The 12,708-nt window shown below is 37.7% G+C and overlaps 1 protein-coding gene across 1 annotated transcript in view; it reads right to left on the bottom strand.

Annotated features, from left to right (window-relative positions):
• The window catches only part of LOC123512312, a 55,341-nt gene extending 43,119 nt beyond the window's left edge, over nt 1–12,222 (bottom strand). The window contains 6 exon segments of the mRNA XM_045268649.1: nt 25–261; nt 895–1,133; nt 1,444–1,626; nt 3,576–3,687; nt 6,403–6,458; nt 11,967–12,222. Coding sequence (XP_045124584.1) covers nt 25–261; nt 895–1,133; nt 1,444–1,626; nt 3,576–3,687; nt 6,403–6,458; nt 11,967–12,051 — 912 coding nt within the window. The 5' untranslated portion in view covers nt 12,052–12,222.
• Between the last annotated feature and the right edge of the window lie 486 nt (nt 12,223–12,708).

The following is a 12,708-nucleotide window of genomic DNA, read 5'->3' as shown; positions in this document are numbered from 1 at the left end:
GGAAGGTGAAGCACAGCGACTCACCCTGGCAAAGGGGAGCACCACGGACGGCCCCTCCTCAGGTACAGGCTCTTCATTCACAATCCACTGGAAAGCATCAGTCTTGCCCATCAGCACCACGGCTGTGAAGTTGATTGGAGCGTCAGTTTTGTAGGAGGAGGAGGAGGTGGAGGAGGAAGAGGTGTTCTGTGGTGGCCTGTCTTCTTCTCTCAGGTACTGAATGATGATATCTGTGAGTACAAGCTTTTCCATCACTTTCACCTGAAGCAATGAAAAATGCCACTGTGTAAACTTTTTGGGAAATAGAAAATCTTGGGAGGTTTATCTTCTTAATTTATTTGTTGTATGAGCCAAAAAATATGCAGCTGTATTTGTCATTATAGAAAAGCACTCTAAGAGGTTATGCATTAAAGAAGTGTGATCATATCTCAGAGTTACAAATATAAGGTGCATAATAGATACTGTGTAATAGCTGAGAATTGTGCTTTGAGGCTGGAAAGAAAATAATTAACCTTGATAAGTTTAAGAAATATAGTTCTGAGATTTTATACACTTCTTTGTTAAAAAGTTTCAAACCAGAAAATAGAATAATTGATTTTTCATACATTAACCTTTATTGAGAATAAACATTATATGAGGATGCCCTAATGTGATTGGACTTACTCATTACATGGAAGAACTGTAGGTGATGTTCAGCAGGATAATATGCCACCTCGTCTATATAAAGCTAGATTTATGCTGAAAATTAGTCTGTTTCAGTTGTGTATTGTGCTTTTATTTTAATTGTATTCTTTTTATAACTTACATGTGTAGTATGCAACACCACCTTTGCTACCACCACCACTGCCACCACCACTCACACACCACCACCACTCACACACCACCACCACACACCTGTTCAATGGAGGTGATGCTGGATATCGCATTGCCAATCACTACCTCCACCTGAAACACGCCAGCCTCCAGGTAGCTGTGCAAGAATGTTCGAGTCACATTTCCAGATGAGCCTGGGGCAGTCTGCTGTGAAAAGTCCACCTCCTTGCTGCCCTGCCCCTGACCCCATGTGATGGTGCCTGTGATGAGGGTTGGCAGCTCCCCATCCGAGGTGAGACTCAGTGCCAAGCCTACGTCCCCTGTGTGTATGTGAGATGTGTTGAGTGTCCTTTCCTCCTCTTGTGAATGTCCTTTTATTACATACATAATTCAGTTGAATTTACAGTACTTACTACATTTACTTATACGTAATTACAGTTTTTCAAGATACCGTAGAAATAAAATATGAAAAAATTATAGTCCAAACAATATTCCTTACATTTAACTTATTTGAATTCTAACCAAAGGACAAACATTAAAAAACTTCTAAAGAAATTAAACATGTTAAAAATGCACAAAAGATACAGCATATATATTGAGATATTAATCCAGTTGTGTTAATTGCCTTACCAGGTGGAGTGAGAGTGGTGTTGGGGAGAGAGAGGCTGGCATGCTGGGCTGTGAGGGGAATGTACACCCACACCTCATCCTTCAGAACGGTGTGTGTGCCTTCTCCCCACTTCAGGGTGAGACTCACTTCGTGTCTGCCTGTCTTGTTCATCCTATGCACCGTCATGCCAAACACAGGAGTCTCTGAGGAAATGTAACAGTGCAATGTAAGTATTTATGAAGCTGTGTATGAATGTGCTGACAATTGACACAACTTTGTACCTTTCACTGCTAAAAAAAATTTCCATCACCAGCAACTTTTTAAACTAGTCTTTTAAATAGTTTGGTTTAGAAGAAGACAAAATTATGGTCTTTAATTATGTCTCAAGTGAACAATATTGACAATGATTGAATGTTGACTATAACAAGTAGACTTTTCTTGTGGTTATAATTAATATGCCTTTCTTTTTGGTAATGCCGGACTAACTATCGATGTCATCAGTTTTGGGTTTATGACTCAAATTCCTCTATTTCATGGTTACAATGCTGGCAGTGCTTGTCCCTATACTTTCCCCATAGCTGTTAATTTAGTTTTTTTTTTTTCTTCTGATGTATATTTTTTCATTTATGTATGCCTTCCCAGTGTTTTCACATTTACCTTTGCTTTTTTTCTTGTTACTAATTTATCTCATTATTTTTTATTTGGTGTATGCTCTCCCAGTATTATTTCACAGATAATAGTTATGTTTTTATGTCCAAGATTATGACTACTGCACTGAAGTATTAGCATAGTTGAGCAACATACTGTAGGTGCTCACTTTAGGCTGGCTCTAATCTATGCTGAAAATTAATTTATGATGTGTAAGAACAGAACTTCTTTGCAACTTAAGAACCCTGTAATGTATAATGTACTCTTTCTCCACCCTCTAGATCACCGAGGCTGGTGTTTATGATGTGTCCTGTTGTGGTGGTGAGTACAGTACTGTGTTTCTTTGTACATATTTAGAGTTGTTTTGTGGGTGGTGATGGGGCCAAATTAGTAAGCTTTGAATACGTCAATTTTTCCAAATAGTCATTGTGGAAAATGGCATATATCATTTACTCAAGATAATGATTACTTTATACCATATCTGAGTTTAGATTATTCAGAAAACACTCTTTATTCCATATAGGTATTTGGAAGATTAATTTTTATTTCATTTTTTACTGAATGAAAATTGACTCCATTTCTTGTAGTCAAAAGTAAAATCAACCAAAACATCATTAAATAATTCAGAAAGTGCTCTTCATTCTATATAAAGGTAATTGGAGGACTTTATTTAATTCTTTACCAAACAAAAGTGACTCCTTTTCTTCTAATGAAAGGTCAAATGATTAAAAACAGTATTATTTGTATTCTAGTGAAAAATAAAATGAAAGACCTAAATTAATTTAAGAAGGAGGTTTCAAGACATTTATCTCACTCTTTTTGACCAACTCTTGTATCTGCTCAGGGACTGGCATCTCAGTGGTCTTTTTCATTTAATTGATTCTGTTGCCCTTGGCTGGTTTTTGTGCCCTTGAATCAACTATGATGTACAAAACCTCATTAACTACTTTTAAAAGGTTTATTTATTTTGCATTACTGTCAAGCAGGAACCTAAGAACACAAGGAAACCCACAAGAAACCATCAGGCATACAAATGAAAGTCCCTGAAATTTGCTTCCCAGTGCCCAGTATCCCGTTCATTTTGTCTCATCTTTAAGGCTCACTATTAACCCACCAGAGAAAAACTGTTTACTTGGTCAGTTTCATTCATCTACCTCTATAATGTGTAGAGAGAGAGAGAGAGTGAGTTGATTTTTCATTGACTAACATATCTATCCATTCATTCATCTATTTATTGAATTATCTATCCACTATCCATTCATCCATCAATCCATCCATCTGTTTGTCAATCCATCCATCCATCCTTCCACTTATCCACCCATCTAAGTATTTTGATATTGTGTGTGGACTTTTCAGACCTCAACCATATCTTGCCATCACTTTCTTTCCCTTAACTGAATTACAATAGAAATAAGCTTCAAATCAACAGAAGTTAGTCACGGTGGAAGTCAGTGGCGTATTAATGAAATTGAGTGCAGGAAATTGAAGTCTAGCGTTCACTCACCATCGAATTCCAAAGCATCCAGGCGCACCCCATCCACCTTGACCACCAGGGAGAAGGGCGGGGTGGGCTGGTACATCTGGTAACTCACTGCCATGCTGTCCCCCAATGCCACCTATATTCAGAGAGAGAGAGGGGGGGGTAGTAGGGGGAGAGGGTGTATGAGAAATGTTAGAATAAGGAAGGAGTGGAGATGGGAAGGAGGGTATGGATTAGTTTTATTTGTCATGACTTCTGGCCAGTGTGATTTACGTATGAAAATCCCTGAGTTGACAATATTACCTTAGTTCAAAATAAGGGGAGGAATGCTGCTTCACCAAGTATGGAGGCGACTGTACAGACACCAGCACTCGACTCCTTGCCAATCCTGGCCATATAATTTCTCAGTAGCAACATCTGGTAGGCCCACACCAGTTGAAGATTTCAGTTAGGAGGTGGTGGCATAGTGGATAAAGTGGTGAGCTTGGGATAGGGCAGATGTCTACACATAGGTTTGAATCCCACCACATACCGCTATGAAGCTATGCCATTTGTCGAGTGGTTTCAAGTTATCTACTTGTCACCATGATACCCAGGTTCCAGGTGGTTACACCAAAGATGCATTTAGGTGGTAATATGGGTGCCACTGTAAATAAAGTTGCCTGTGCCACTAATGGGCAAAAGCTGAACAGCACTTCCCACATATACTCTTCCAGTATGCCTACAGGCATACTGGAATAGATACGTAAAAAGTCTTCCTTTGTTTCAACCATCTCAAAAACTAAACTTTTAGGCTCAACCCACTTGACCTACTCCACCTGGTCCATCCCCTGTCTCTCCCTGTGATCAGAGTCACTGTCATTACCCCCCCCCCGTCTCTCTCTCTCTCTCTCTCTCTCTCTCTCTCTCTCTCTCTCTCTCTCTCTCTCTCTCTCTCTCTCTCTCTCTCTCTCTCTGTGTGTGTGTGTGTGTGTGCGTGTGCGTGCGTACGTGTGCGCGCGTGCGTGCGTGCCCGTGCGCATGCGCGGGTGCACACACACACACACACACACACACACACACACACACACACACACACACACACACTCTAACCCTTACATCCTGGGCCAGGAGCAGGGTGTCAGTCTGTAGGTCCAGTAGGTCCAGTAGGGGACTCTCCCTTTGATGACATCACACATATACATTACGTAAATAATTTTGAAAAGGAGAATTCCCAAAATGGCAGCTGAACATATATGCTGTAAAAATTCTGACTTGTGATCAATCAAAACTAATTCTTAAAATATAAAAGTATTGTTGAGATGAGAAATTATATAAATATTTGAAAAGACATATTAAATAGTGTTAGAATTTGATATAGTTAAAAACAATTTTAAAGCCCATCAATTTCATTCAGCAGAATCACTAACGTTTAAGGAAAAAAAAAAAAAAAAAAATATATATATATATATATATATATATATATATATATATATATATATATATATATATATATATATATATATATATATATATATATATATATATATATATATATATATATATATATATATATATATATATATATATATATATATATATATATATATATATATATATATATATATATATATATATATATATATATATATATATATATATATATATATAATGAATATTTTGAAAACGATGCTTTTTACGATATTAACGTGACTACAAATCACTCTTGAAGTCCTTATATTTAACCTGTCAGAAGCCTAACAGATTTTTTCCATCATGAATTATGTTTGGAAAACACACACACTTCGCTACAACCTCAAATAGAAAATAATTAACAGATGAGGTAAAAATATGACGTATTTTTGCCTTCTCATTAAAATCATAAACAGCCTCTAAATCAATGTACTAATGTACTTCACTCAATTCAAGCATGAAAGACACGTAAAACATAACGACCGCTTTGCACGGGACGCATTTAGCTATAATATCAAGATTAGTTTGCCAGAATCAACATGAGTACAATATTGTCTTTATATATGTATGATATGATACACCACAGATAGGTACATGTGTATATATGTATGCATGTCGCCTTCTTAATAAATGAAGCAGTATTCCAATCTTTATTTCAAACAAGCGTGACACCTGTCATCCTTTTTTCATGGCAGTTGTCATTGGCTACAACCTCTGACATAGCCCAGCTGCCCTGCCTGTCTGCCATCCACACCAAACTTTCCGTTCTTCCCGCACTCCCTCTTCTCCTCCCCCTTGTTTCTAAAACTTCTTTCATCTCTCTCTCTCTCTCTCTCTCTCTCTCTCTCTCTCTCTCTCTCTCTCTCTCTCTCTCTCTCTCTCTCTCTCTCTCTCTCTCTCTCTCTCTCTCTCTCTCTCTCTCTCTCTCTCTCTCTCTCTCTCTCTCTCTCTCTGTGTGTGTGTGTGTGTGTGTGTGTGTGTGTGTGTGTGTGTGTGTGTGTGTGTGCGCGCACCTGCAGAACAGTATTATGTCACGCCGCCGTGCCTGCCTGGGCCACTGCACGCCAGGACAATTTACATTATAAAGCCACAAAACAAACCACGCCACAAAGCTATCTAAAGAAAACTGAAACCACCTGTTGTGGGGCTACCAGGTTTAGCTACTGAGAAATTATATGGTCAAGATTGGTAAGGAGTCAAGTGCTAGTGTCCTTACATACGTTGCCCAATAGTTTTGTTTGAAAGATATACTAATATTACCTCATGACGCACAATAGACAAGACCAAAACCAAAAGTAGTTTGTGCAAAATGGTCACAAAATTACGTGCATTTATTTTCACCTAAGGCAGGGAGATAATTGGATACCATAACTATTTCTCAGTGTAATGAATTTCTCACCTGTTTGGGCTGGATCTGCCATATGAGGTCTTCGGGTAAAGTTCCGTCTGATGTACCTGAGAAAGGAATATATACGTAAGCGTGGCTGAAATACTGTAGATTAGTGAGAAAATTATCAGAACTATCAAAATTAACAACTATATACGTGTGTGTGTGTGTGTGTGTGTGTGTGTGTGTGTGTGTGTGTGTATAATTCACTGTTTGATCTGCTGCAGTCTCTGAGGAGACAGCCAGACGTTACCCTACGAAACGAGCTCAGAGCTCATTGTTTCCGATCTTCGGATAGGCCTGAGACCAGGCACACACCACACACCGGAACAACAAGGTCACAACTCCTCGATTTACATCCCGTACCTATTCACTGCTAGGTGAACAGGGGCTACACGTGAAAGGACACACACCCAAATATCTCCACCCGGCCGGGGAATCGAACCCCGGTCATCTGGCTTGTGAAGCCAGCGCTCTAACCACTGAGCTACCGGGCCGTGTGTGTGTGTGTGTGTGTGTGTGTGTGTGTGTGTGTGTGTGTGTGTGTAATTCACCTCGGTCGTCTGCTGGTCACCCAGCCAGTCTTCCCCATTACGGAGCGAGCTCAGACCTCATAGACCGTGTGTGTGTGTGTGTGTGTGTGTGTGTGTGTGTGTGTGTGTGTGTGTGTGTGTGTGTGTGTGTGTGTGTGTGTGTGTGTGTGTGTGAAGTGAGTGGCAGAGCATAGCCAGGTATCGAATGGGAGTGTAGTATTGCAGGTTCCAGTGCGGAGTGTCGTGCAGGAATCAAGGTGTTGTCATACGATTACTAACCAGAAGCGTGTAAATCCGTGTGTGTGTGTGTGTGTGTGTGTGTGTGTGTGTGTGTGTGTGTGTGTGTGTGTGTGTGTGTGTGTGTGTGTGTGTGTGTGTGTGTGTGTGTGTGTGTGTGTGTGTGTGTGTGTGTGTGTTTTCTTAACTCGCTGTCTTATCTTTCATTACTCTTGGAAAATATTTAGTGTAAAGAAACTAGGAAAGCTTTCAACACACACGATCCCTCTGGGAATATGTCCCAGCGTGATTATGTGTTAAGATTTATTGGAGAAATTAGTAAACATCTGTATCTCGACACGCTGAGGAGTCATAATAACTATTCTAAAGAACACATCGGTTACTCATTGCGTTTTTCCATTGGTACTGATGGATACTTGTGTGCCTTTTTGTTAACCGTTTTTGCTACCCTTGTCCTGCTTTCCCCTCTTACATAAAAAGAAAAAGACTAGAATCATACAGACACACTTGAAAGGAAAATCTACCTCGTCAAATTATTACTAGTCATGGAAACAACCCTAAAAGTCCCCAATAGCTTCCAATAGTCCCTGCTCAACTTGTTAACCCTTTGACAGCTGATGCCATGAGCGCCACTTAATTGAATAACCTTATGTGATTTTACTGAACAAGAATAAGATTACACGCTCTGAAATCTTCGGACAACTCGATAATTTACTTTGCTCTTTGCTATTTATTTTTTCTCATGATTATAGTAAAATTTGCACGCCATTTTACAACGCTTTGACATCTCATACAGCAGTCACTCATCCATATACCACAAACCTGCTCGAGGACGCATGTAAATGGGTCTTTTTGTTTAATATTTTTTTTTGCCTTGAGCCAGATTTTCCCTCTTCCATAAAATAAAAGAGAAAATGTACTCTCAGCATCTACTCTTTCCAATCACCATCTCTATAAAAGCAGGAGGGAGTGACTGTGCTGTTCTGTGCTAAGGAGAGGCGGGGTCGAGGTGAAACAATAGCTTGAAATTGGTATGTGAACTGAGTTATTTGTGAGGTGCGTGTTCCTTTGGTGTGAGTAAACCCGGCGATTTATACCTGCTTTTATTTAATGGTCCGGTGCAAAGAAGGAAATAAGATGATGACTTGGAATTGATCTCAAGGTTATTTTTATGTGTTTCTTATGATTTATGTGCTCTTGTGTGAGTGAAGTGTTTGAACGCGTGCACGTACACACGTACACACACGCACACACGCACACACACACACACACACACACACACACACACACACACACACACACACACACACACACACTCTTATAGTATTGATAGATATGGTTAACTAAGTAGATACGATTACAATGAATAGAAAATGATTGATAAACTCATGTGGATGGGGAGAATATATAAGCAGAGAGTGAGGTTATAGAGTAATAGATAAATAGATAAATAGACATATAAATAGAAAAATTATTGGCCACAGCTTATTAATTAAACCGTAAAAGCATGATTATACTGAAAATGTCCTGAAGATCAATAAAACACTCAAACATAACAAAACTCGCCAGAACTTCACTCTCAAAAATGATAAATAAAATAAACAAAAAACTTAAGAGAAGATTACACCAGAGAAACAAAACTTGACCGAATTTTATACACACACACACACACACACACACACACACACACACACACACACACACACACACACACACACACACACACACACACACACACACGATGGTGGAAAAACTGCACTTAAAATCAAAGTAGCGTATTCGTGCAAGGCTCTCTTAATTTTATAGTACTAGTTTTAAAAGGCCATGAAGTACGGTGGCATTGACTCTGATTACTTGATGACTAAATGAAGAAGAACTTGTTGATTTACCTTCCTACTTTTGTTTGGATCATTTGTAATCCCTTGAGATTTGTAGAGTTAGTCCCTTGAGTTGCTGAGATCAGAAAGTGTGTTGTATTCCTGATTATGCACAATGCCTCGAATGAGAGAGAGAGAGAGAGAGAGAGAGAGAGAGAGAGAGAGAGAGAGAGAGAGAGAGAGAGAGAGAGAGAGAGACGAAAAAAAATTGTAATCAACACACAGAATGAAGAAATGAGTAGGAAATTGAGAGAGAGAGAGAGAGAGAGAGAGAGAGAGAGAGAGAGAGAGAGAGAGAGAGAGAGAGAGAGAGAGAGTTAACGGGACGAGAAAGAGGTTAAACTCTGAGGAAGTAAAGAATAATAATAATAAAAGTAATAACTAAATACAAACAAATAATGGCAACTGATAAATAAATAAATAAGCATATGGGAAAAAGTAGCAAAAAAAAAAAAATTACAGTAAAAAAAAAAATAATAAAATAAACTGGTAAATGAATAAATAAACAAAAAAATAATAAATGAAAACTGTACAAAAAAAAAAAAAATCAGTATTATTTATAAACAATATACTGTACGATGGATCATGGTGACTGTAATAATGCCCTCTAAACCTGCAGACTAGCTTGATGAAACAGTGTCGAGTGTAATTCTGAAAGACACCACTGACTGCAAAATGACCGATCGAGTGACGCATTCAAGTGTCTATATCATTGTTTTTGCGCATTAAAGTCATTGTGGGTTAGAGAAATGAAGACGTTATATTGTCATTACTAGTGAAAGGTTAGTCTGTCACTTTCATTTCCTCCTATATTCTCCCATAAATAAAAGCACAAGTTCTAGTTTTTTTGTGCATTAAAGTCATGGTGGGTCAGAGAAACGAAGTAAAAAGGTTTATATTGCCATTACTAGTGAAAGGTTAGTCTATCACTCTCATTTCCTACTATATTCTCCATAAATAAAAGCACAAGTTCTAGTTTTTTTGTGCATTAAAGTCAAGAAACGAAGTAAAAGTGTTATATCGTAATTATTAGTGCCATTACTATCACTCATTCTCTCCTATACTCTCCCATAAATAACAGTACCAGTTCTAGGTTTTGTGCATTAAAATCATGGTGGGTTAGAGAAACGAAGTAAAAACGTTATATTGTAATTATTAGTGAAAGGTTAGTCTCTCACTTTCATTCCCTCTTATACTCTCCCATAAATAACAGCACAAGTTCTAGTTTTGTGCATTAAAATCATGGTGGGTCAGAGAAACGAAGTAAAAAGGTTTATATTGTCATTACTAGTGAAAGGTCAGTCTGTCACTCTCATTCCCTCTTATACTAATGAAATAACAGCACAATTTCTATTTTTGCGCATTTAAGTGATGGTGGGTTAGAGAAAGGAAGTAAAAAGCTTTATATTACGTTCATTCCCTCCTGTACTCCGCCATAAATATAAGTGGATTTTTTATTTATGCGCATTAAAATCATTGTGGGTTACAAAAAATGAAGTAAAAAAATGTATTATATTGTAATTAATTGTCTGTCACTCATTCCTTCTTATATTTCCTCCGAATTAATAGTATTAGTTTTATTTTTGCTAATTAAAATCGTTGTTTATTACAAAAATTAATTAGAAACAGTGTTATATTGTAGTTAGTAATGAAAAGGTAAGCTTGTCACTCTCATTCCCTCATATACTTACCCATAAATAAAAGTACAAGTTCTGTATTTGCGTATTGAAATCGTCATGGGTTACAAAAATGAGGTGAAATAAAGGGTTATATTGTAATTACTAATGAAAGGGTTAGTTTGTCACTCATTCCCTCTTATACTAACTCCGAAAGAATAGTACAAGTTTTATTTTTACCAATGAAATTGTTGTTTGTTACAGAAATTAATTGAAATAGTGTTATATTGTAGTTAATAATGAAAAGGTAAGCTTGTCACTCATTCCCTCATATACTTACCCATAAATAAAAGTACATGTTCTATATTTGCGTATTAAAATCGTCATGGGTTAAAGAAATAAAATAAAATAAATTGTTATATTGTAATTACTGGTGAAAGAGTTAGTCTCACTCATTCCCTCTTATTTTAACTCCGAAAGAATAGTACAAGTTTTATTTTTACCATTGAAGTCGTTGTTTGTTACAGAAATTAATTGAAAGAGTGTTATATTCCATTTATTAGTGAAAGGTTGAGATCGTCACTCTTAATCCCTCATATGAATAACAGTACAAGTTCTATTTTTGCGCATTGAAATTGTCGTTGGTTACGGAAATTAATTGGAAAGGGGTATATTATCATTATCAGTCAAAGAATCAGGCCAACACTCGCTCTTTGGAAGTAACATTAGAAGCAGGAGTAAGTGTTTTATCTTTTGCGTTATGAAACTTTCGTGGGTTATACAAAGATCAGAAATGTATCGCATTGTAGTTATCTCTCATTACTATTACTTATTTTCCTCTGTAGTCATCCAGTGAAAGTAACAATAAGAGTAATTTTTGCACAGTTTAATCGTGGTGGAATACTCAGATTAAACAAGAAAAGTAAATATATAAATAAATAAATGAAAATAGATCAATAAATAAGAGTAAGATAAAATAAACAGATAAGTAAAAATAGAAATAAAAGATGAAAAGATAGATAAGTAAGCTATCATTTTCTTTATCTCTCCAACACTCACGCAGTAAAAGTAACAATAAAAGTTTCGTTTATGCGCGATATAATTTTCTTGGAGTATTAGAAAAAGTCAAACAATTATACGATTACTTGTTGTTTTCCCGAGCTCCAACACCCACGCAGCAAAACTAACAAGAAAAGTTTCGTTTCTGCTAAGTTAAAATTGTCTTGGCTCACACAAATTAATTAAAAAGTATCATATTGTAATTAGCAGTCTTAGAGATACGCCATGCCTGTCCCTCTCCCTCCAATACTCACCCAGCAGAACTAACAGGAGGAGTAGCAGGACCAGAAGGAATGGCGAGCAACACCTTGGTAGCGGCGTGGGTTTTGGGAGCGACATCACGCGACTCCTCACACCACTGGCCGCCACAAGACTGACTCACTGAACGGGGTCGCGACTCCTAACCATATGCGTACTGGTGTTATTGCTTTGTTTTCCCCCTTTGTGTCACTTCGTTATTGTTTAATACTCTATTATCGTCACCAAGAGCATCTGATGAGTGATAGTGTAGTATTTGCTCCGTTTTGCCACCCGCTCACCGCCACGCAGATGTGACGCTAATATCGTCACCACGTGGGACTATCGGCCGTATTCAAAATCTCCTTGCTTTCTCACACGACCAATTTTCCAAGGCACGACAACTAAGCGGTTTTTCAAGACAGTGCCTCCTTATGATAAACTAGAATCCTTCACAAAAACCATAAAAGTACTCTTAATAAAACGATTATCTTCAACCAGAGCCTTTGATAATTTTTGATGGTGAGAGAGCAAAGCATTTCAGAATACATTTTTGGGGCTTTGTCTCTCACCACGACTGTTTTCAAAGGCCATCCGGATTCTTAAGAGTGTTTTTCCTGTTAATAAAGTAGAAATATCCATAAATCTGTCATTAGAACCGTCAAAAATACCCTTAAGACTCATTTCAACTAGAGCCTTTTGAAAGTAGTGGCGGTGCGGCGTAGAAGTGTTTCAGAATGCGGGGCCGTGTCGTAGGTA

Source organism: Portunus trituberculatus, chromosome 33 (genome assembly GCF_017591435.1).
Source record: "Portunus trituberculatus isolate SZX2019 chromosome 33, ASM1759143v1, whole genome shotgun sequence".
NCBI classification, from domain to species: domain Eukaryota; kingdom Metazoa; phylum Arthropoda; class Malacostraca; order Decapoda; family Portunidae; genus Portunus; species Portunus trituberculatus.
The sequence above is the reverse complement of the archived record's forward strand: the minus strand, read 5'-3'. Positions and strand labels throughout refer to the sequence as shown.